At 43.2% G+C, this 26,396-nt stretch overlaps 1 protein-coding gene across 1 annotated transcript in view; it reads left to right on the top strand.

Moving 5' to 3' along the window:
- LOC127044523 (macrophage mannose receptor 1-like) overlaps positions 1-26,396 on the top strand; it is an 88,971-nt gene that overhangs the window by 50,572 nt on the left and 12,003 nt on the right. Inside the window, exons 20-26 of the mRNA XM_050939492.1 lie at positions 3,931-4,073; positions 11,983-12,097; positions 15,291-15,460; positions 18,185-18,287; positions 19,110-19,339; positions 20,295-20,460; positions 24,421-24,570. Of these exons, the coding sequence (XP_050795449.1) occupies positions 3,931-4,073; positions 11,983-12,097; positions 15,291-15,460; positions 18,185-18,287; positions 19,110-19,339; positions 20,295-20,460; positions 24,421-24,570 (1,077 nt within the window). The remainder of the gene's footprint in view (positions 1-3,930; positions 4,074-11,982; positions 12,098-15,290; positions 15,461-18,184; positions 18,288-19,109; positions 19,340-20,294; positions 20,461-24,420; positions 24,571-26,396) is intronic.

Below are 26,396 nucleotides of genomic sequence, written 5' to 3'. Positions count from 1 at the left end.
ACCCTCAGTCCCAAAGCTCTTTCCCTTGTGCCCCAATGTCAGCTCAAAACTCCCTTCTCCAGCATCCAGGTTCTTACCACCAGCAGCTGCCCCCAACACCTGTACGTTCACCTACCAGCCCTGAGAACTACGACCCTTACCCTCTGCACTCAACCCCCATCACCCATGCAGCATTTTCATCCTGAAGTGCAGCAGTCATTGCACAGCACTCCAGACAGGACATATTCAAACCTCTGACTGTACAGTTCCCCACCCCACCCCCCTGCCCTTTTAGTTATTTTCTTTTCAATAAATGAATTCGTGGCTTTCAAAACAGTTTTCTTTATTGCAGAAAGTGTAAGATACCGTAGCCCAGGAAAAAAACAGACACTGCAAATCATTGTAACCACTGCACTTCACTCCCGTGCAAGGCACCAAACATTACTGTTGGCTTTCAGCCTCAAATTCCTCCCTCAAGGCATCCCTAATCCTTGTAGCCCTGTGCTAGGCCTCTCTAGTAGCCCTACTCTCTGGCTGTGCAAATTCAGCCTCCAGGCGTTGAACCTCGGAGGTCCATTCCTGACTGAATGTTTCAACCTTCCCTTCACAAATATTATGTAGGGTACAGCACGCGGATATAACCACAGGGATGCTGCTTTCCCCCAAGTCTAGCTTCCCATAAAGAACGCCAGTGCCCTTTTAAATGGCCAAAAGCACACTCCACAGTCATTCTGCACAGGTTCAGCCTGTAGTTGAACCGGTCCTTGCTCTTGTCAAGCTTCCCTGTAGACGGTTTCATGATCGAAGGCATTAACAGTTAAGCGGGGTCTCCAAGGATCACAATGGGCATTTCGATGTCCCCTACTGTGATCTTCCGCTCTGGGAAAAAAGTCCCGGCCTACAGCTTCCTGAATAGGCCACTGTTCCGAAAGATGCGTACATCATGCACCTTTCCAGGCCAGCCTGTGTATATGTCAATGAAACGCCCACAGTGATCCACAAGCGCCTGGAGAACCATAGAGAAATACCCCTTCTGATTAATGTACTCGGATGCTAGGTGGGGTGGTGCCAGAATAGGAATATGCGTCCCATCTATCGCCCCTCCACAGTTAGGGAAACCCATTTGTGCAAAGCCATCCAGAATGTCCTGCCTATTCCCCAGAGTCACGGTTCTTCTTAGCAGGATGCGATTAATGGCCCTGCAAACTTGCATCAGCACCATTTCAACGGTGGACTTTCCCACTCCAAACTGGTTCACAGCCGATCGGTAGCTGTCTGGAGCTGCAAGCTTCCAGATTGCAATAACCACCTGCTTCTCCACCGGCAGGGCAGCTCTCAATCTCGTGTCCTTGCGCCGCAGGGTGGGGGCGAGCTCAGCACACAGTCCCATGAAAGTGGCTTTTCTCATCCGAAAGTTCTGCAGCCACTGCTCGTCATCCCAGACTTCCATGATGATGTGATCCCACCACTCAGTGCTTGTTTCCCAAGCCCAAAAGCGGTGTTCCACGGTGCTGAGCATTTCTGTTAATGCCAAAAGCACTTTAGTGTCATACCCGTCAGGCGATTCGATATCATCATCGGACTCCTCACTGTCACTTGGAGCTAAAGGAATAGCTCAGCTGCCAAACGTGATGTGCTGGCAACACTCATCAGCAAAGTCCTCAGCAGCTCGGGCTCCATTTCCCACAGAAACCGTTGGGAGACTCACAATGGCGCCAAACGTGGATGGAAAAACAGTGACTGCTGGGATGTGAAGCGATGCACCATGGGGCGTTAGGACAGGAAGTGGAATGACCCACACCCTTCCGTCCTCTTCCCATAACCCATGGCGCCAAAATGGGAAGAGGTGCTCTGTGGGATAGCTGCCCACAATGTACCACTCCCAACAGTGCTGCAAATGCTGCAAATGTGGCCACACTGCAGCGCTGGTAGCTGCCAGTGTGGCCACACTGCAGCACTTTCCCTACACAGCCGTACAAAGACAGCTGTAACTCCCAGCACTGCACAACTGCAAGTGTAGCCAAGCCCTTTAGCTAGTTGTTCTTCAGATTTTTTTTGACCTGCCTAATTATACATTTACATTTGACTTGACAGAGTTTATGCTCCTTTCTATGTTCCTCTGTAGGATCTGACTTCCAATTTTTAAAGGAGCCTTTTTGCCTCTAACTGCCTCTCTTACTCTGCTGTTAAGCTGTGGTGTCATTTTTGTTGTTCTCTTGCTGTTTTATTTTTTTGTTTTCTTTGAGATGTATATTTAATTAGCCTCTCTATTATAGTGTTTTTAAATAGTTTCCATGCAACTTGCAGGCATTTCATCCTTGACTATTTCTATTAATTTCCATTTAGCAAGTGTCCTCATTTTTGTATAGTTTGCTTTTTTCAAGTTAAATGCGTCTATGGTGGGTTTCTTTGGTATTTTCTCCCCTACAAGGATGTTAAATTTATTTACATTATGGTCAGTATTACCGAGAGGTCCAGCTATATTCACCTCTTAGACAAGACCCTGTGCTCCACTTAAGACTAAATCAAGAATTGCCTTTCCTCTTGTGGGTTCCAGGACTAGTTGCTCCAAGAAGCAGTCATTAAAGATGTGTAGCAATTTTACCTCTGCATCCCTTCCTGAGGTGACATAAACCCAGGCAATATGGGGATAGTTGAAATCCCCCATTATTATTGGGTTTTCTGGGTTTTTATAGCCTCTTTAATCCTCCTGAGCATTTCACAATCACTATCACCATCACCATATTGGTCAGCAGTGTATTCCTGCTGCTATACAGTTACCATTTAAGCATGGAATTTCCATCAGTAGAGATTCTATAGTACAGTTTGATTCATTTAAGATTTTCATTATATTTGACCTTATGCTTTCTTTCACATATACTGTCACTGTCCCCCACAATGACCTTCTCTATCATTGCTATATATTTTGTACCCTGCTATTACCATGTCCTCTTAATTATCCTCATTCCACCAAGTTTCTGTGATGCATATTATATCAATGTCCTCATTTAATATCAGGCACTCAAGTTCACTCATCTTATTGTTAAGGCTTCTAACATTTGTATACAAGCACTTATAATATTTGTCAGTATTTAGATGTCTGACTTCATCTGATGTAATTGAATGGGACTCTTTTTCATCTGACTGTTTCTTTTCAGTTCCTAAGTATTTTATCAACTTCTGTCCTAGCCTCTTTATTGAGATATAGTGTATTCCCTTTAATAAATCCTCCCAGTGTCTGTGTCTATTCAAACTATATGCTCCTCTACACCTGTTGGCTTTCCCCCAGTCCATACTATAAAAAAAGGACAAACTTTTTAATTTTGCATGCCAACATCTGGTTCCATTTTGGCTTAGCTGAGGCTTATCCTTCATAGGCTCCTCCTTTCCCAAAAGCTTCCTCAGTCTTGTATAATCACTTACACATGGGCAAAATGAGAGTTAAATGCCACCAGATCGCATTGGTGGCAGTGTGCACTAATCTAACACAGGTGTAAAATACTACACAAACTTTGAGGCACTGATTCTTAATGTTAATATCCTTCAAATAACAGCACTGTAATTAATGTAACTATATTGAAATTATTTTTCATGCAACAGACATGGGGTGGGATATATGCAGTTTAGCTATAGCCATTTCGGTCTCAGGATATTAGAGAGACAAGGTGGGTGAGGTAATATATTTTATCAGACCAACTTCCATACTTTGAATAGTCCCTTAGAATATGTGCTAGCCACTTGTGTTAAACAATCAGATCCATCTTGCAGTTAGCTGTAACTCTGAGAGTACATTTTCAGACCTGAAAAAGAGTCCTGTGTGGCTCAAAGGCTTGTCTCTCTCACCAACAGAAGTTGGTCCAATAAAATATATTACTTCACCTACCTTGTCTCTCATGGGATGGATATTCATGACAAATGTGAGTCTCACCCAGTTATTTATCTCCTATTCAGGATTATGGAATGATATAAACTGTGGTTATCCAAATCCTTTTATATGTGAAAGACACAACAGTTCCATTAATGCGACACTTTCTCCTACAACACCTTCACCCGCAGGAGGATGTCCAGAAACTTGGCTTTTGTTTCAAAATAAGGTACAGTAACATATCCACAATGTGTTGTATTTTAAACAGAGGAATTCTGCATTTTTATATTTATTATGATACAATATTGGAGGAAGAGGGCCAGATTTTCCCAAAGAGAGGCCTTAGGTCTGCATACTTATTTTTGCATGCAGAGGGGATTATGGCATGCTTGACATTTATTTGTGATGAAATTGCATGCAAGCAACTTTTTTTACAAAAATTATGCACCATTTCATGAAAAATGGGGTCTAATTTTTTTCAGTTATTGGTTGGTTGAGCTATTCTGGTAATTTATAGAACTATATTTAAATCATTTATGAAATAAGTCATGGGATATAAGCAGTATAAGTTGCTTTAAGTCTTACATACTTTCACACAGGAATGATCCTGGTAGATCTTAATGTGTATATTTAATTGAATTTCCACTTTTTTCTGATTGATGCTTTTTTTGGAGATTTATTAGATAACTGAAAGTGAGTTGCAGCATCAGCCCTGAGCAGAGCATATGAAAAAGCCCTCTCAGCGTGCATTAGAGAAACTGTTCTGAACAGTAGATCATTTTGTTCAACAAATAACTTATTCTTTGAGTGATTGCTCATGTGTATTCCACAGTAGATGTGCATGCTCACCACACGCACTGGTGCCGGAAGTTTTTCCCTTAGTAGTATCCATACTGGGGAGCACCACGGCGACCACTGGAGTGGCGCCTGTATATCACGCTACAATGGGAGCCACGGGCTCCCCACACCCTCGGTTCCTTCTTGCCGCCAGTGAAGGTAGTTGGAACTTTGTGCTCCAGCTCTGCTGCAGCCTTTTCTTCTCGACCTTAGTGGTACCGTTCGTGGATCATTTCTTCAGTTGTTAGAGTGGGCTCGGGCCATGCCCTGTGCACCAGGATTCAAGTCATGTGACTCTTGTCACCGTTCTATGCCTAGGAATGACCAGCACGCTGAGTGTCTCCACTGCCTGGGTGAGACTCACATCAGCGATAGTTGTAAGATCTGCAGGTCATTCAAGCCAAGGACTAAGAAGGAGAGAGACGTTAGACTTAGAGCTCTCCTGATGGAGTCGGCACTGGCACCAACGCCGGCATGCCAGGTGGACTCGGTGCCGGCCACCGCGTCGTTGGTGCGTAGCGAGACCCCTTCTATCAGTCAGCACCACTCTCCCTCCAAAAAGCAAGGGAAGGGCCCTGCCTCACAGAGGTGCCGTGACAAGGAAAAGGGGGAGGCTAGTCCCGCGTTGGGCAGCCCTTGGTCCCCCCTGGGCTCAAGACCTCCGACTCGTGTTGAGTGGAGCAGCCCGGCACCATCGGCCCATGCATCCCCACTGGTATGGATGCCGTCGACGCCGGAGGTGATGCGGGCTGCGAAGGACATTATGAGCCTGCCAGTTCCAAGCACGCAGCCGGGCACGAGCCCCAGATCTCATGGCAAGTCTCCATTGGGTGCTCACGAGACCTCTCCAGCCAGCCGCAGTTCCCACTCCGAGGATCACTCCCCGCACCACTCGGCATGCAGTGGCCACTCATCTTGCAGTTCTTGCCCACCCTCGACGCTGGCCAGACCATCCAGGTCACCGTCGGGACGGGAGTGACGGGGACCCTCGATGCCTCCTGCCAGCGAGCGTAGGCACCGAGAGAGGCACCGGGGACGCTCCCCTGCGCGGCGTGGGTACCACAGCCGCTCTTGATGGGATAGACGCTGTTGTTTCCATTCCAGCTCCTGATCAGCTAGTCATTGCGCTCGAGACTCCCCTCGGGGTGCCTCGGCACCAGGCCACCAGTCCTTACGTCGCCGTCATGGGTACAGAAGTAGTTCTTCGAACAAGTACCGTTCCTCGATGTCGAGGTGCAGGTCCTAAGGAAGACGGATTCATAGGCACCATTCATATCACTCCCGGGGCACCAAGCGTTCGTCAGCGACCTCGGCACCCGGCCACCCATCCTCAGTTCACGCTGTTCAGCCGGGACAGATAGTGCCATTGGGCTCTCAGTCAGATCAATGGCAAAGGGTCCCCATGGCAGGGACAGTGGTGCCAGTAGGCACTATGGCCACTGCTGCCTGCCAGGACAGGGGCTTATTTGGTCGCTGGGCAAGAGGCAGGGAAAGAGGCGGTTTTGACTATTTGCAGGGGAGCACCGGGTCTGTTGCCAGGGATACCCCCAATTTAATAAAGTTTGTGTTCTGCAACAGATTGTCTGCCTTCCACAGGGCGTGGTCCCGCAGAACATTGGATCAATGGGTCCTCAGTACCATTTCCAAGGGCTACATGCTGCAGTTCACCTCGCCTGCGCCAAATCACCCTCCTTCCTTGTTGGCCCTGGGGGACCCGGAGCATGTCCATCTCCTGCAGCAGGAGGTGGACTGGCTACTGCACCTGGGGGCAGTGGAAAGGGTACCCGTAGAATTCCAGGGCAAAGGGTTCTACTCCCAGTACTTCCTGATCCCGAAGGCCAAAGGCTGCTTCAGGCCCATCCTGGACCTGCGGGACCTAAACCAGTTTCTAGTCTGTTCTAAGTTCCACAAGGTGTTCCTGGCCTCTGTTATCCCCTCCCTGGACCCAGGGGACTGGTACGCTGCCCTGGATCTTCAGGATGCATATTTTCACATCCATATATTTGAGGGGCACAGGTGCTTCCTTCGCTTTTGGCTGTGGATGGACAACTACCAGTTTGCTGTCCTCCCGTTTGGCCTATCCACAGCACTGAGCATCTTTGCGAAATGTATGGCTGTGGTAGCAGCGTATCTCAGGAGGGAGGGCATACAGATCTTTCTTTACCTGGATGACTGGCTCCTCAAGGGGGAGTCCCGCTCCAAGGTAAAGACCCACGTGGAGCTGCCCCTATCAGGGCCGGCTCCAGGCACCAGCTGAGCAAGCTCGTGCTTGGGGCAGCAGATTCTAGGGGGCAGCTTCTGTCCAATCCTAGGGCAGCACGGCTGCTTTTTTTGTTTGTTTGTTTGCTGCTCTGGCCTCCCTGTAGGGGCAAACTCTGCAGGGTAGCCCAATCCTTCCTTCCCCGCCGACCGGAGCAGCATGGAGCTCTCCTGCAGGTGGCGCGGCAATCGGGGCGTGGGGTGAGCTCCCCACTGAGGTGCTGGCCTCCCACCTTCTCTCTCTCCCACCCCGCTCTCCCTCCCCCCACCCCCAGACCAGGTGCGCACTCTGCAGCACAAGGAGTCCCCCTGCACCCTGGCTCCGGCCACCCTGTAGGATTTTTGCGTTTTGTTTTTTCCCCTGTTTTCCCAGCCGCGCTGTTGTCTCCCCCCACCCCCTGCTTTGCTGCACTGCAAGTTTTTTTTTTTTACCTGCTGTGCTGCTCCAGTCATGCCATTGTTTTTGTTTTTTGTTTTTTTCCCGCCCTGCTTTACCACTCCGGCTGTGCTGCAGGATTTTTTTTCCCCCTGCTTTGCCACTCCAGCCATGCCATTTTATTGTTCCCCTCACCCCGCTTTGCTGCTTTGGCCGAGCTGTGTTTTTTTTTTTCCCTGCTTTGCCTCTCCAGTGTGCCCCCACCGCCCCCTTTTTTTTTTTTGCTTGGTGTGGCAAAAAAGCCAGAGCCGGCCCTGGCTCCTATCAACATGTGCCGGTCTCGGCCTAGTGGTGAACGAGACAAATGAACATTAGTTCCCATTCAGCGCATAGAGTTCATTGGGGCCCTGCTGGGCTCCTTGAGGGCCACAGCCTCTTTCCCCTTGGACAGGTTCAAGACCCTAAGGGATCTTATCGCCTCAATCAAGGCTTTCCCGGTGACCATAGTGAGGGTGTGCCTTCAAATTCTAGGGCACATGGCGGTGTGTACTTACGTGATCCACCACACCAGACTCTGAATGAGGCCCCTTCAAATCTGGTTAGCCTGCCAATTCTCTCAAGCTCGGGATGGCCAAGACAAGATGCTCACAATTCCGCCTCCGATACTGGCTTCCCTGGTCTTGCCCTAGCAATATGCTGCAAGGAGTTCCCTTTCGGGATGCCAACCCGTCCATAGACCTGATGTCTGCCGCTTCGGACCTTGACTGAGGAGCCCACACAGGGAACGTGCAGACCCAGGGAACGTGGTTGACCCCAGACCTGTCCCTTCACATAAATGTCAAAGAGCTCAGGTCAGTGCAGTTGGCATGCATGGCTTTCTACGTGCACCTCTGCAGCAGGATGGTCAGGATCCTCACGGACAACACAGCCACCATCTACTACATCAACAGGCAAGGTGGGACGTGCTCCCTAGCCCTTTGCTGTGATGTCCTGAACCTCTGGGTATTCTGTATAGCGCACAATATCTCACTGAGGGCGGCTCACCTCCCGGGCCTCTGCAATACGCAAGCAGATCACCTCAGCAGTGTCTTCTCCCCCAAGTAAGAGTGGTCACTCCACTCAGAGGTTGCTCACTGGCTGGGTAGTTCCCCATATCGACCTGTTTGCAACCTGCCAGAACCGGGGTTGCCCCTTCTACGCCTTTTGGTGGCCCCCCCGAGGGTGCTGCCGCTCCGCCCAGACCTCCTCTCCCAGGACAAAGGCCGCCTTCTCCATCCCAATCTGGCCGCGCTTCACCTGACAGCGTAGCTGCTCTGTGGATAAACTAGGAGGAGAACAGGTATTCGGAGCAGGTAAGGTGAGTCCTCCTGGAAAGCCATCCATGCATCTATCATAACCTTAGTCCCAGATTTGGACCTTAGCGTCCAAAATATGGGGGTTAGTATGAAAACCTCCAAGCTTAGTTACCAGCTTGGACCTGGTACCTGCTGCCACCACCCAAAAAATTAGAGTGTTTTGGGGCACTCTGGTCCCCCTGAAAAACCTTCCCTGGGGACCCCAAGACCCAAATCCCTTGAGTCTCACAACAAAGGGAAATAATCCTTTTCCCCTTCCCCCCTCCAGGTGCTCCTGGAGAGATACACAGACACAAGCTCTGTGAAACTACACAGAGACTCCCCCCTCTCTGTTCCCAATCCTGGAAACAAAAAGTACTTTCCTATTCCCCCAGAGGGAATGCAAAATTAGGCTAGCAATCCAACACACAGATCTCCCCGATTTCTTCCTCCCACCAATTCCCTGGTGAGTACAGACTCAATTTCCCTGAAGTAAAGAAAACTTCAACAGGTCTTAAAAGAAAGCTTTATATAAAAAGAAAGAAAAATACATACAAATGTGCTCTCTGTATTAAGATGATACAACACAGGGTTAATTGCTTAAAAGAATATTGAATAAACAGCCTTATTCAAAAAGAAGACAAATCAAAGCACTCCAGCACTTATATTCATGCAAATACCAAAGAAAAGAAACCATAGAACTTACTATCTGATCTCTTTGTCCTTACACTTAGAAACAGAAGATTAGAAAACAGAACTACTTCTCCAAAGCTCAGAGAAATTAGGCAGCCAGAAAACAAAGACCTCAGACACACAATTCCCTCCACCCAAAGTTGAAAAAATCCGGTTTCCTGATTGGTTCTCTGGTCAGGTGCTTCAGGTGAAAGAGACATTAACCCTTAGCTATCTGTTTATGACAGCATCGGACGTACATGGTGAAGTGGTCCAGGTTTGCCAGGTGGGTGAGTGAGCAGGGGGTCTCCTCTTCTGCCGCACCTCTCCAGCTTATCCTGGACTACCTCCTATCCCTTAGGGCCCAAGGACTAGCACCTGTCTTGGTCAGGGTGCATCTGGCAGACATATTGACTTTCCACCCGCCGGTGCAAGGACATTTGGCCTTCTTCCACTTGATGACCTCTCGTTTCCTGAAGAGTCTTGACCATTCGTTCATGTACGCTAGACCCCTGGTGCCACAATGGGACCTAAACCTGGTCTTGTCCCAACTCACGGGACCTCCCTTTGAACCCCTGGCCATGTGTTTCTGGTCTCACCTCTCATGGAAGGTGGCCTTTCTTAGAGCGATCAGATCGGCCTGACGTGTTTTGGAACTTAGGTGAGAATATGTTTCAGGTTGGCAGCTAAAACCCCTCCAACGCATCATCAGGTATATATATGCTAGCAAGCAAGCTAGAGATAACGAGGTCAGTTCAATCAGGGAGGATGAGGCCCTATTCTAGCAGAGGGGCATTGCTGGCATATGATGGCGCAGCTAAAACCCCTCCAATGCATCATCAAGGATCTACAACCCATCCTGGACAATGATCCCACACTTTCACAGGCCTTGGGTGGCAGGCCAGTCCTTGCCCACAGACAACCTGCCAACCTGAAACATATTCTCACCAGTAACTGCACACCGCAACTTAATAACTCTAGCTCAGGAACCAATCCATGCAACAAAACTCGATGCCAACTGTGCCCACATATCTACACCAGCGACACCATCACAGGACCTAACCAGATCAGCCACACCATCACTGGTTCATTCACCTGCACATCCACCAATGTAATATACGCCATCATATGCCAGCAATGCCCCTCTGCTATGTACATCGGCCAAACTGGACAGTCTCTAAGGAAAAGGATAAATGGACACAAATCAGACATTAGGAATGGCAATATACAAAAACCTGTAGGAGAGCACTTCAACCTCCCTGGCCACACTATAGCAGACCTTAAGGTGGCCATCCTGCAGCAAAAAAACTTCAGGACCAGACTTCAAAGAGAAACTGCTGAGCTTCAGTTCATCTACAAATTTGACACCATCAGCTCAGGATTGAACAAAGACTGTGAATGGCTTGCCAACTACAGAACCAGTATCTCCTCTCTTGGTTTTCACACTTCAACTGCTAGAATAGGGCCTCAAATCCTCCCTGATTGAACTGACCTCGTTATCTCTAGCTTGCTTGCTAGCATATATATACCTGCCCCTGGAAATTTCCACTACATGCATCTGAGGAAGTGGGTATTCACCCACGAAAGCTCATGCTCCAAAACGTCTGTTAGTCTATAAGGTGCCACAGGATTCTTTGCTGCTTTTACAGATCCAGACTAACACGGCTACCCCTCTGATTCTTTAGGAAAAATTACCTCCATGTTCCACAATAGCAGAAGCTGTGCTTTTTCTTCCAAGTATACTTAACACAATCAGTAAACGTTGGAATAAACTGCCTAGGGAGGTTGTGGAATCTCCATCTCTGGAGATATTTAAGAGGAGGTTAGATAAATATCTATCAGGGAAGGTCTAGACAGTATTTGGTCCTGCCGTGAGGGCAGGGGACTGGACTCGATGACCTCTCGAGGTCCCTTCCAGTCCTAGAGTCTGAGTCTATGAATAATAATGCAAAATGGAATTATCCTGACCCTGGAAATTGGATCAGTTGGATGGAACTTCAAGAAACAGGCTATTCCTCTGCTGGCCATGACTGACAGTTCTAGCTCTGTCCCCAAGTTCCAAGAAGGCTGAAGTAACAGCTCTGTTGATGTTATTACTTGAAAAAAGAATGTTTCAGGTCAACATGGAGATATTTCTCTGGTCCACAATGTACTACCAGCTCTTTTTGTGCAAATTTCAGCCTCATAGACTACCAGACATTTCTTTAAAAATGTATTTATTTGCATTTTATCACAAAAATCACTGCTTTGCTTTTGATTCAACCTATCCTTTGTACGGCTAAAGACATACACAAGCTGATTTCACTCATTCTGTAGCTCACCAAATATAGGCAGCTGGCCTATAAAAGCAGCCAGCTTCTGCTTGTTGTTTTAAGCTGATTTCAAATCAATCTGGTAAACATATTTTATTTAAGAACACTTTTTTGGCATCTATAGTTTTACTTTTCACTTTATAATCAACTGCATCACCTCAAAAACCTCCTTCTAAATGGGGCTTTCTCGCAAACTTTTTGTAGAACACAGTTTAACATTCCTATGGTGATGCAAAGCTTTCACTTTCCTACTTAAACATGGCAGGCATATTAATTCAAAATAATGGTTTCCTATCTGCGGGGAATATTGCTACAAGTAAAATATTTACTGATTTATTCTTATTTCAGTGTTACAAAATGTTTGGCTCAAATGAAGATGAGCGACTGTCATGGCATGCTGCACGAACAGCTTGTGTGAATTTGGGAGGAAATCTAGTTACCATCCCAAATGAACAAGTGCAAGGTACTGTACCAGATGCCATTCAATTAATGTAAAGAATTGTAAATGCAAGCTTAAAGTGTAACTCTTCAGCAGCAGTAATATATTGTACTATTTTTGTCTGTTACTGATTACATATAGAATTAAGAAAAATTTTAGCTACATGAGACAAATGTATATTTGAAAGCATATACTGTAGATATGAGTGCTGCTATATACTTTTTAGTAGTAACAAAAAGCTGATAGGACCAAGGCACCATTCTATCTGATTGGGAGACTGATTTGATTTCTGTGTTTGAGATTTGTTATACTCAATTATTGTTAATTATTATTTATCTGTCAACTTTTAAAGATTGTCACCTGTAAATTTAATCTGTTGAGAATTTTCCTTAAAACCCCCCACCCCTTCTGACTCTTTTACTTTATAATGACTGTACTATTGCCAACTTCCCAATCCATTGTGCCAGAAAAGTAACATTGGGACAATGTGAAGCTTCTAACAGCAAAGCATCTTTATAGCTGAAGTGAACTAAAACTGATATGAGCTCTCCTGCCACTGATGAGATCAGGGCTTGTGGACATGTTCATTTCAAACTACTTCAACTCCTAGTGTTGCCTCACTGAAAATAAGTTATTATGCACTTCTTTTGGGGGAGCTAAATGGTGGGAGAGCACATGCAGAAGACAGAAAGTGAAGCAGGAAAACATGACACAGTCATAGAAAGGGAAACAATTGTAAATGGATTAAAAACACATAAGAAAATGAGAGAAATGCCCATGCCAGAGGCACTAGAATTCAGGTGATGCCTCCCTCCCTCCCCTGCCATGTGGCCTTGGGGTAAAATTGCAGAAAGCAGCCAGCCAGAGATCAGAAGCAACTAAAGCAGGGACCTCTGGACATTCCAGTCAAAACTGCAGAATGTTCTATAACTTTCTCTGCCCAGTGCTGATTGGCTAATTGCTCCAACCATTCCTCTCCCTCCTCACACTTCACTCCATACCTGCCCTGTCCCCTCACCCTCTTCCCTTCCCTTTCCTTTCTATTTAGCTGATCCCCTCCTAAGTAGCCTCCCCCAAATAACAACTCCCCCCATCTTCCTGTATCATCGATTGCCTCTTATCTTCTATTTAGATTGTTTAAACTTTTTGGGAGAGGGATTGTCTTTTTGTTGTGTCTGTACAGCGCCTAGCATGGAAGGGTCCTGGTCCATGATGGCAGCTCTGCAGCACTACAATAATACAAATAATAAAGAACAGCAACAAAGATAGGAAAAATGACTATGAAAAACAGCTACTGCACCAAAGCAATAGATATGAAGTTAAAAGAGCACAAATAGACAAACAGAACCATAGTGAGAGAAGTAAATGGGGTTATAGTCTGACATATTCACAGTTACATTACTGTAAACTCAGAGTAATTCCATTACCTTCATGCTAATGTATGATTTTTCCATGGTGGAGAAAATCAGACTCCCAGTGCAGAAAAAATTAGGGATCAAATATGACTGTTTGATCAAAATGTGGTTGAATTCTCTCCAAGAGAAATGTTCCTGTTGTGACCACATTGTACGAATTCCTGAAAGGTTGCTTATGCACAAGGGTTGAATTCTAGGTAAGAAACATATGAATAGTAGAACTGGTGGGACAAACCAATATTATTACTGGCAACAGAAGCATGCAAGGAAGGGTTGATTTCCTGTTGCACTTCCCAGCAGGACCACAGCACTAGCATTTGTCACACAAACCTACAGGTTTTATTCCTGGCAGGATAAGGCACAAGTGATGTTTGTATTAAGAAAATTTTGGAGAATAACTGAAAGAACAGAGAAACAAAAATGGCTATTAATTCAATGAGAAGAGTAACTGAAACTCTAGAAGCTGGTTAAGGTTAGCTTTGTGATAATCGCCTGTTACTGACCAGAGCTGAAGCTTGTGTATGCTACAACTTTAAGTCTGTGACAAGTTAGTGAGATGGTTGGCCCTAAATTTGGTTTATGTCTGCACAAAATATGATTGATGTTGTGTTTGTAACTTTGGCAGCCAGCCATGTATCAGCCTTGCTAGGGGAGGGTGTTAGCCCATGCGTGTCTTCCAGTAACCAGAACACTATTATTTTGCTGAGTGAATGACAGCCATTTATCTGTTTAACCAGTTTGGTTGGTCCTCTTCCTTTCCAGCTCTCTGTGCAGTAGGACAACCCAAAATACCTTCCTGTTCATGCTGCTTGTGATGCTGTTTGTGCATATCCCTTCTGCATTCTATCATTTGCTGAGGCAGTTTGGATACCTATCTAGATTTTTCCAGAACGCAGAAATACAAATGTGGATAGGCAACGTGGCAGGTGCAGATGCACGAGCATGGTTGGCACATAGTTGTGTTTTCCACAAAAGAGCATTTACATTTAACTCATCCATATTGTAATCAGCTTAGGTGGAAGTATCAAGGACTGGTATAAAAACAAGGATGAACTTGTAATGTGGGTGGGTCCTAGTGGTCCCCCAAGAAAACAAGGGGCAGGGGAGTGAGGGCAGTCAGGCAGCGTACATTTCAAACACAAGATTCTTGTTGACCCTAAAGCAATTTTTTTTATCATTTCCAGAGATGTGATTTCCAGCTTCAGTGCCAGCCCCAGCATCCCTATATAAACCTCAGCAACAAAGATTGATGCACATATATCACACCTGTTCTTCATAAACTCTGCTAGCTTCCCATTTGCTTCATAGCAGAGTTCAAAGTCCTGGTCATAGGCAATAGAGCACTTGATGGAATAAGACCTAGCAACCTCAGAGGGGAAGCTTTACTAATGTGCTGTTGAGACTATTCCTGTACTTGGAGAGTCAGACATACATCTGTGATATCTTGAACAAATACAAAAATTGTATATCTGAGTTCTTGCTCACCTAAACTAACAACTTACCCTCCTCAAAGTGCCTTCCCGATTTTGTCTGAAATAAAAATCTTCCCATCTTGTTCTTTTTAGTTGTTTTTCTGTTTCTTTTAACTTAATGTTGTAATAATATCCATTTCTTTCACTTTCTCCGCTAGACATTCATCTAAGTTTGCAAACTTATCTGATTAGAAGAGTTATAAGATTCAATACTACAAGAATTTTTTGGACCATGGCCGGCCCAGTTCTGACCACATCAGCAACTTCTCTGATGAGAAAAAGCTGTGTTCTACCACACTTCATGTAAAATGTTTTTCTTCTTTCTTTCAGCCTTTCTCACCTTCCATTTAAAGGATTCTGTGGTTGATACTTGGATTGGATTAAATGATATAAACCATGAACTCAAATATCTTTGGACAGATGGAAGTGGAGTCTACTTTACAAATTGGGGCAAAGGTTTCCCATCTGGACAAGTGTCATTATATTCATATGATAGCCAGGTGAACATCAGTTACAAATTGTTGTTAAATAACTGGACCATAGTTACTGCCCAGTTTATTTCTGACTTAGTGAAGATATTTGCTGAGGCTAGAGCTGTGATACTGCAGGATTCAGGTCTTTCACAAGTGCAAAAGGCGTTTAAATCTTTGATCAAATATGTTTAGCACAATTCTGTCTCTATTGTTTATGGTGCTTGTCATAAGTTATTACACTGATTATTGGCTCAGCTTAAAAAAAACATTATTGAAGCTGTACAGTAGGAATCCAAATAAAGGAGCAGCAAGTGAAATATGAGCAATATATTACAGGACACCCAGTAAGAGCTGCACTAATAGGGTGTGAAGCATTTCCAGCAGGATGAAGCTGCTTAGCTAGCTTAATAAAGGGGACTGCTATGTCGCAAGGAGGAGTCATCCCTGGTTGAACTAAGTTTCAGGAAAGAAGAGCAGCTTTAACTTGTGCACGTCTCCATGGCACCCCTGCCTTGTGGTGTTTGCTATGGGGATAAAAACTGAATTAGTGCATCACTTTTATCATTCTGACAGTGGTCCTCCCTAGCTGGCATTCTCCCTTTCGGGGCTTTGGGCTCCTACTGGAGTAGGGCTATTTACGCAACAACATCTTCTCTCTCTCCTCCAGATGGGTGGAGATGCTGCTGCTTTGGGCAAGAGGCATGTGTTACCCTAGCTTCTGTAAATAAGCATTTGACTTTTCAGAAAAAAATCACTTCCTATATTTTCTCAGCATTCTAGAAAAGGACATTCCATCCATCAAGTTCATCTCTCTGCTAATGCAAGATTATTTCGTACTGTGTGGTGGAGTTACAATAAGTAACTCCTTGGATAAGGAGTTGACCTGCCAAGGACTGCAGTAGGGGCACAGTCAGGCTTTGAAGTTGTAATGCAATTTCAATATAACCTTGATTTTGATCCCTATGACTCTCTCCAACTTCCTGAAAATAGCACCTTGCTATCAGAAATTTTTCATGTGTTATCCTAAACAGATGGAGAAGTGTTGGAGAAACTCTGAAGTTTATCAGACAAGCATTTTTAAAATATGTCACTATGGAGGAAAAAATATTTTTTCTTTTCTGAAAAGCGTAGTGTTTTTATAAAGTCCTGTCCTAAGAGTGGCAAGGTCTGTAAGGTTTCACTGAGAAATTGAGAAGTTCATATGCGAAACCACATGGTGGGGGAATCTCAGAAGATTCCGTTTGCCTGGGGTAAGGAACAGAATGTGATCGTTTCTCTGACACAGCTACAGAGTGCAAAAAATGCCATGCTCAACTTTTCAAAAATGTTTACAGATATAAAATGTTTTTATGAAACACTGTGTGTTTCTTATAGGTTCACAGAAACTCTGTGGATTTGGAAGTCAAGGAAATGGAAATACCATCTCAGCTCAGGCATCTTACTCTCATCAGTGGACATTCTTAAAAATTTGGGCCTAAGTTAGGGTTGCCAAGTTTTGAATTGCACAAAACTGAACATCCTTGCCCGGCCCTGTCCCGAAGCTCTGCCCCCTACTTACTCCATCCTCCCTCTTGTTGCTCGCTCTCCTCTACCTTCACTCACTGGGGCAGGGGGTTGGGGTACAGGAGGGGGTGGGGGTGATGGTTCCAACTAGGGCTGTGGGCTCCATGGTGGGGCCAGTAAATGAGGGGTTCAGGGTGCAGGACAGGGCTCTGAGCTGGGGTAGGGGGTTGGGGTGTGGGAGGGGGTGCAGGATGCAGGGTCTGGGAGTGACTTAAGGTATAGGAAGGGGCTCAGGGTGAGGAAGGGGTTCAGGGTGTGGGCTCGGGGTGGTACTTACCTCAGGTGGCTCCTGGGAAGCAGTGGCATATGCTTCCGGCTCCTAGGCAGAGGGGCCAGGGGCCTCTGCATGCTGCCCATGCCCACAGGCACTGCCCCCGCAACTTCCATAAGCCATGGCTCCTGGCCAATGGGAGCTGCGGAGCTGGCACTCAGGGTGGGGACAGTGCATGGAGCCTCTGTGGCTGCCCCTGCGCCTAGGAACCGGACATGCCGGCTTCTTCTGGGAGCTGCACAGAGCCAGGGCAGGCAGGTAGCCTGCCTTAGCCCTGCTGCATCGCCAACTGGACAATTAGCAGCCCGGTCAGCAGTGCTAACAAGAGCCACCAGGGTCCCTTTTTTACTGGGCATTCTGGTCAAAAAACCAGATGCCTGGCAACCCTAACCTAAGTGTTTCTAGTTTTGCAGTTGACATTTTGCACAGCTGCAACTATGAATTTGAAAGTGGGAGAAAAAATTTCAGAGAAGTGCATTACTCCTTGCCTGTCCAGGGTTTCTTTGGAACAGACTGCAGTAGCCGTGTAAAGGGATCAAGCCACTTTTTCCTTCCATGACTAACTTCATCCAAGATCCCCCTCTGAACTTTCCTGTGGGATGCCCTCCATATTACACAACATGGGGACGGGCAGAGAATAGAATTTCTGCACTTCCCCTTTCTCTCAGCCCCCCTCCCCAATTGTTTCACAAGATTGACTAGGAAAAAATCACAGGCAAGTTAAGAAATAAGGGCAATACATGGGGAACAAAAGCACATAGAAGTCACCAGCATAATGCCAGCATTACTGAATCTTAAAATGATGCAGGAATGAAGTTTAATTATATTCATGTCTACAGATGTGAAAGGGGGAGGAACTTTTCTCATTTGCTTCTGATTTATTTATTAACTGATTTGTATATCCTTTTTTTCCCTAGGCTGACTGCGTCTTGATGAGAAATAGGCCTGTTAAAGAGGCAGGGAAATGGGTTGATGAAAGCTGTGGCAACAACAAAGGCTATGTATGCCAAATTAACAAAGGTGCATTTTTCAGAAATCTCATGCAAGACATTTTTATTTGTTTGAGGATTAAATGCTGGATTTCCACTTGCATTATGTCACCACTATCCTTCACTTCAGTGGCTATGGTTAGAAAAAGTACTGTTTATAAATATGACCATCCAAATCTTGGTCTACACACTAAACTAGCTTTTAAAGGCTTTTCTACATAGAGAAGTTCAACTGTGATCTGTTCAAAAAGCTAATTTAGTTAAACGAGTGCAGACCCCTGTATATGATCACTGCCTATATCCACCCATACATTTACCAACACAAGGTAAACCAATATAAGACAGATGTAAATTGATTTAAAAGGGTTCACATACAAGGTTGCACCAGTTTAGCTAAATCAGTTTAAAATCACATCTTTTATTAAACCAAAAACTTGTGGAACAAACCTAGACCAAAGTAAATTAAACGGATGCAACTTCCGTGTGGACAAGCTCTTAATCCCTGGATGTATTCAGGGTCATAGTTTCCTTAGCCTTTTGTTCCTTCACTTTAGCTCTGCTGAACTAGCACAATTGTGAGAGCATAATTTGGATTCTATGCTAGCCATTGTGCCATCATAAACATTGTTAGATACCATCAATGACAATGTAACTCTTCCCCCATTTGGCACCTGTAAATCCTCACTTTCTTTAGTGGGTTTGCAGAGCTTTAACCAAGACCAGAAGTCAGGAGATGGAGAAGTCTCTTTTTATCCATGCTTTGCAATCACATGCAGGGCCAGCCACAATGTGGCCCTAACCACTTTTTAAGTACTCCAATGACTTTACATTCCCTTTTTTCTTCTCCTTATAGACTCCAAGTTCTACCATTCATCAACAGCAGTCCCAGCAAACTTTATCCGTTATGGTAACAGTAGTTATTTGTTTGTTCGTTCCAAAATGAAGTGGGAAGACGCAAGGCGAAAATGCGTACATGAGTCTTCTGACCTTGCCAGCATCTTAGATCCCTACAGCCACTCATTCCTGTGGCTACGAATGTTAAAGTATGGGGAGCCTGTATGGATCGGTTTGAACAGCAATCTGGTAAGAACATCTTTCTACTTTCTGTGATAACACAGCTCTCACAGTCCTTACCTTAATTCACTTTTGATCTCATTACTTTACATACTGCCCTAGCTACTTGTATATAGTGTCATTGTTTAAAGGCAGGGAATGTGCTTAAGTTTTGAATCATTAACAATCATCAGTATTAATCAGATTAAATCACACATTCTCTTGTCTTATTCTTTCTGACATTATGCTCTATGTTTTTTCCAGGCAAGTTTTTACTTCAGGTCATCTCACTATGGCTTTCTTCATACAGACCCACTGTCATGATCCCCCTTGGAAAAATATCCTAACCTCTTTAGGTGTGCGATAAAAATTCTTTATTTTTATCCAAAAGTATTTCTCTAAATAACACCTGAATTGATTTTAAACTAACGTTATTATTAATCTCAGGACTTACTTCTGTGCTACCGAGAAGCTGAATAGCCGGTGGGCTACCCAATTTAACTTATCTCTATTGTGTTCCTCATTCTGGTATCTGGGCCCTTTACAAAGATTAAAAGGAACAACTATTGCAAACAGTTGACACAGTCCCTGCTTCTGCCTTCTGCACCCATTGACCAGACAAATTAAGGAAACGCCAGTGTGAACAATGTCATGTACGACTTCTTCAAAACAAAATAAAACGGAACTTGGGCATAAGCTAACTGGAGGATGGAGTGATGGTCGATTAATTTGCTAACTTTGTATGCCACAGCATGAATCAAAACTTTGAGCCATCTACTTTTGTTCTATACTTTTGAATGACAACCTCTGACAAAGGACGACAGACAGACTGTAAATATCTATCTACTGGCAAGGGACTGAGTCTTAGTATTTTTCTGTTTTATATCAGAGGTTAGGACGGTGAAAGAATTCCTCTCACAAAACGGACCGTGAAGCAATTATTGATGTCTGATTCATTGTTTCTATTGATTTATTTTGCTTTTAGACTGAGGGACGTTATGAATGGATTGATAACTGGAAGCTGAAATATACTAAGTGGGCCAAAGGAGAGCCAAAACAGAATATAGGCTGTGTTTATCTGGACCTTGGAGGAGCCTGGAAGACGGCATCATGTGATGAAAACTACTACTCTATCTGTAAATGGTCAGATGGTAAGCAATTCAATGTAACAATGGTAATAACAATGATTATTTATTTATATTGCATTGTGCTAGGGACGGTACAAATATATAGTAAATGACTGTACACTTTGATATTCAGTAACTAACAAATCACTGGAGAAAGGCAAGTGAGTGGAAGGGACTGAGTTTTGGAACTGAAGGAAGTTTGAACACAAAAATACAGCTCCAAAAACACAGGACTTTCCACCTTTTGAATTACACAAGTATCTTCATTAGCTGTCAACTGTATTAGCATGTGTTAGACTAGCCACTGACTAGAAAATAAGACAAACATTTGAATGTCAGATATATGCAACAGAGAGCAGTGGTGTACACAAACTATGTGTAAAAATTAGGGCTCTTGATTAATCACAGTTAACTCATGCAATTGCCTCAAAATTAATTGTGATAAAAAAATTAATTATGAATAATAACAGATTTAATCTCACTGTTAAACAATAGAATACCAATTGAAATGTATTAAATATTTTGGATGTTTTTTCTACTTTTTCATATATATTCTGTGTTGTAATTGAAATCAAAGTGTACTTTATTTTTTTATTACAAATATTTGCACTGTAAAAATGATAAACAAAAGAAATAGTATTTTTTCAGTTCACCTCATGCAAGTACCATAGTGCAATCTTTGTCGTGAAAGTGCAATTTACAAATATAGATTTTTTTGTATGTAACTTCACTCAAAAACAAAACAATGTAAAACTTCAGAGCCTACAAGTCCACTCAGTCCTACTTCTTGTTCAGCCAATCACAAAGACGGGCAAGTTTGTTTACATTTATGGGAAATAATCCTGTCCTCTTCTTATTTACAATGTCACCAGAAAGTGAGAACAGGCATTTTTATGGCACTTTGTAGCCAGCATTGCAAGGTATTTATGTGGCAGATATGCTAAACATTCAGGTGCCCCTTCATGCTTTGGCCATCATTTCAGAGGACATGCTTCCATGATGATGATGCTCGTTAAAAAGTAATGCATTAATTAGATTTGTGACTGAACTCCTTGGGGAGAGGGAGGGGGGAATTGTATGTCCTCTGCTCTCTTTTACCCACACTGGCATATATTTCACGTAACACCAGTCTCAGATGATAACCCAGCACATGTTATTCATTTTAAGAACACTTTCACTGCAGTTTTCACAAAACGCAAAGAAGGTACTGATGTGAAATTTCTAAGGATAGCTACAGCAGAGGTTCTCAGCCTTTTTCTTTCTGAGTCCCCCCCCCCAACATGTTATAAAAACTCCACAACCCACCTGTGCCACAATAACTGATTTTCTGCTTATAAAAACCAGGGCCGGCATTAGGGGGTAGCAAGCAGGGCAACTGCCTGGGGCCCCATGTCTCAGCGGCCCCAACAAAGCTACAATGCTCAGGCTTCAGTTCAGCCCCAAGTGGCAAGGCTCAGGGACCTGGGCTTCCACCCCATGTGGTGGGGCTTTGGCTTTCTGCCCTGGGCCCCAGTGAGTCTAATGCTGGCCCTGCTTGGAGGCCCAGACCCCCTGGTTGAGGACCACGGAGCTACAGCACTTGACCCAAGGTTTAAGCATCTGAAATGCCTTCCAAAATCTGAGACGCATGAGGTGTGGAGCATGCTTTCAGAAGTCTTAAAGAAGAAACACTCCGATACGGAAACTACAGAACCTGAACCACCAAAAAAGAAAACCAACCTTCTGCCATTGGCATCTGACTCATATAATGAAAATGAACATGTGCCAGTCCACCCTGCTTTGGATTGTTATCAAGCAGAACCTGTCATCAGCATGGACGCATGTCCCCTGGAACAGTGGTTGATGCATGAATGGACATATGAATCTTTAGCACATCTGGTATGTAAATATCTTGTGGTGCCAGCTACAACAGTGCCATGAGAATGCATGTTCTCACTTTCAGGTGACATAAACAAGAAGTGGGCAGCATTATCTCCTGAAAATGTAAACAAACTTGTTTGTCTGAGTGATTGGCTGAACAAGAAGTAGGACTGAGTAGACTTGCAGGGTCTAAAATTTTACATTGTTTTATTTTTGAATGCAGTCTTTTTGTCCATAATTCTACATTTGTAAATTCAACTTTCATGATAAAGAGATTGCACCACACTACTTGTATGAGGTGAATTGAAAAATACTATTTCTTTTGTGTTTTTCACAGTGGAAATACTTGTAATAAAAATATATATATAAGTGAGCATTGTACACTTTGTATTCTGTGTTGTCATTGTAATCAATTTATTTGAAAATATAGAAAACATCCAAAAATATTTAAATAAATGGTATTCTATTATTGTTTAACAGTGTGATTAACTGCAATTAATATTTTTAATTGCTTGACAGCCCTAGTAAAAATAGAACTCTAGTTAAGAGAATTATTCTCAAGATGTAAAGAACACTGGATAAAAGTAAGAAAAAAAGAGTTTGATAGTTAAGCAAGGCAAAAGACAGACAAGTTGAATGTTAAGTCTCTTCCAGTGTGTACTTGAGGGAAGGAACTTTGGTTCATTACTGAAAGTCTGTTTAGTATAAAACACACATTATAAACACACATCTGCTGGAGTCTGGGACTTATTAATTTTTGAGTTATCTAAAGAAAAATAACTGTTTTTCCTGTAAAATAATCTTCTGTTTCCTCCGATCTTCTGGGCAAAAGAGTGTAGGCATTTAATATTGAAGCCATTTGACTTATTTTCCGTGTTATAGAGTAGTGCATTTTAAATATGGCATAATTGATTACTAATTAAACACACTTTCCACATGTTGAAGATCATCTTCCTTTGGCTAGATTAAGAAGAACAACTAGTGTATTTTTAAATAGTTATGTTTTAATTGTGCAGTGTTGTTGCAGTCATGTCGGTCCCAGGATATTAGAGAGACAGGTGGCTGAAGTAGTATTTATTGTACAACTTCTGTTGGTCTCAAAAGCTTCTCACCAATAAAAACTATTATCTCACCCATCTGGTCACTCTAATGTTTTAATTAGTTATTCTTTAATGGAAGTGACAGGCTAAACCCATCTGCAATACATCCCCATTATAGGTGAACAGAAACACTTTATTGAAAAAGATATTAAAATCTATTCACAATCCTGTTCATCATCATAGTACAAAATCCTTATATTTTTAAACAAAATATTTGAAAATCTACTTCCATTTTACTTACCTGCCAAACTTTGAAGGATTTAGTGTTTTCATCTTCATAAATTAATAGCATTGCAACTGCCTAAAAAGATTCTTTTCTCTTATGGCTCGATGATCATTGAAATGATAATAGCTATTGCTAGGGAAAACAGGAAAATCCTGAATTCAGGTCTTAGTAGATAAGTAAAATGAGAACAGATTTTCTTGACCCAGAATACTAGGTTTTAAAACCTAAATGCATTCCTAATATTTAGGCTACACAATATACATTCTCCTACTTGTTAGAGGTTTTAAACATTTTCCATATACTGCAGTTTTTAAGTTAATAATGTTGGTTCTATACTGTGCTGTCTTCATTTGCACCTGAAACTCAGCCATTGATGTCACCTGAACTGCTCTCTTGTTTCAAGAGTAGTATTCGTTTATGGCCTGATTTCACCAAATTTAGGCCCTAATTCAGCAAAGCACTTAACATGGGACTTAAACATGTTCTTAAGCCTGTTTAAGTGTTTGCTCAATAGGGATAGACATATGAATGAGCTTAAAGATGAGCATGTGCTTAAGGGCTTTGCTGAATTAGGTGCTTAGAGCATAAAATGCAGCTGTAACACTAATCATTCACCATTCCACTATGATATAATAACAAGGAATACAGATTTTCAAAGATAATATTATGATTAAACAATTATTATGGGTGTTTCCTGGTGTCAGATTAGTATGTGCTAGTCGTAGTAAAAGCGTGTGAGAGAAACCTGTTCATTAAAATGTTTTATTAATTGCAAACTGCGTCCCTTTTTTTAAACAGTTAAAGCCCCCACAGATCCTCCCCAGCTCCCCGGAAAGTGCCCTGAGTCAGAACACAGAGCATGGATCCCTTTCCGTGGCCACTGCTACTTCATTGAGTCTTCATCTACGAGAAACTGGGCCCAGGCCTCCTTAGAATGTCTTCGATTAGGTAAGTGTCCTTTCAAATTAGAGGTAAGATGCACACAAATCACAAATCTATTTTTTTTATACATCACTATGAATGTATCAGTGGCTATGAAAGTACTACGTATTAGCATAATTTAAAGACAAATTCCTTGTCTGCATTAATAATAAAATCTTTGTTTTTTTTCAAATCTCATTTTACATCATTTATACTGTGAGCCTGATTTGCCACTAAAATACTTCAGTTATATGCCATTGAATGACTAGAATTACAGAAGCCTGACTGGGATAATGAGCTGGTAAATTGGGACCATTGCTTACTTTTTGTAATTTAGTTGTCTGGGGAAGTGAATCTTTATGTACAGTCAGTTTCAGTGTCTGAGTCTCATGTACTAGTTAAAACAGCTGTTGTATTTGAATTTCTAAAATTACAAAGGAATGGTTACATTCATTCCTTGTTTTTGTTTTGTGTTTTTTAATCATAGCATCCTGTTTATATCATGATTTTGTACAATTTTTTTATTAAAACAAGTTTTTGCCAAAAACTATATCCTAGTGTCCTTTGAAAACAGAAATACCCTCCAAATGCACAACCATATTTTTATGGTTATGACAGGCGTCATCAGGCAGCCTACTTACACACAGTAGCAAATGTTAAATCTTGGGACAATACACTGTATGTTGTTAGTTTGGTTATGCACGTTTTTGTCTAGAAGGAGCTGTGCAGACAGCAGGAGAATTTGTTCTCTGCTTTGGTCTCTGAATGGAGTCAGTTCTTGAGGCAGAGTTGCTACTTGGGAACCAGGGATTGGTGTTGGGCTGAGATTCCTGAAAGAAGGGATTTCCTGCCTGCTGTTTGTCCACCTATGTTCAAGGACTGGTCTATGTATAAATTAAACAGTTACAGTAGAATATACCCAGACTCCTCATCACTGATTCCTCCCCATCCCACCCCCGCCACCCCTTCTGGGAAGCCAATCTGCAAAGGCTACAGACACTTGCTACTGCTTGGTAGAGGGCTGTCAAAAGTACAAAAATGTATAGCCTCAAAATGATATAGATTTAATCATTTGTGTGATATACCTAAACTTTTCAAAGTCCGTTTCCTCTTCTGCATCTGTGAAAGTGTTTCCTGAGTCTGCCTATAATAATGACTGCACTATAGAAGACTAAAGATTCATGTGTTTTTATATTTGGGATGCAAAAAATTCACACTGTTACTCCTCACCCTCTGGGTTTCCTATATTTATAATCACTGACTGCCCAACTGGTATCCTGTTAATTCCCCATCTATAGTGGGATTTGGCCTCAATTATAATTGCATCTATGTGAGGGCAGAATTGGGCCCTAAATCACTAGTTGTATAAAGTGTCTTTATTTTCTATGATTATATATTAGTTCACGTTATTTCTACAATTATATGTTACTTGGATAAACCTCTCCAAGAATGTGACAGCAAAATCAAAAATAGTTAATTGAGGCACCATCACATCATGTCATACTATCCACAGCCATTGCTACACAGCTGATTCCTGGGTCCCAGCCACAAACTAAGAGAGAATTGGTTACGGAAAATGTATTTATTAAAACATTCCAGTCCTTACATCATTATGCTGCTGATTCTTTCCTGGAATACTGTTGAACACAGTGCAGGAATTCCTTGGCTCTGTCAGTACAACATGGAGAGTTAATAGCTGTACTAGAATAATTGGAGTTACAGGTAGATCATTAGCAAGATACTAATTGGGTAGTGAGTGGGCAAGAATGTGGAGCAGAGAGGGGGTATGGAGGAACAATGCAAATGCTGTATACCCAAATATAAAGATATATGAACTGCTGAAAATAGCCCAC

The sequence above is a fragment of the Gopherus flavomarginatus genome, chromosome 2, assembly GCF_025201925.1.
Source record: "Gopherus flavomarginatus isolate rGopFla2 chromosome 2, rGopFla2.mat.asm, whole genome shotgun sequence".
In the NCBI taxonomy this organism is placed as follows: domain Eukaryota; kingdom Metazoa; phylum Chordata; order Testudines; family Testudinidae; genus Gopherus; species Gopherus flavomarginatus.
Note: the sequence above shows the minus strand (reverse complement) of the source record. Positions and strands in the feature narration are given on the sequence as shown.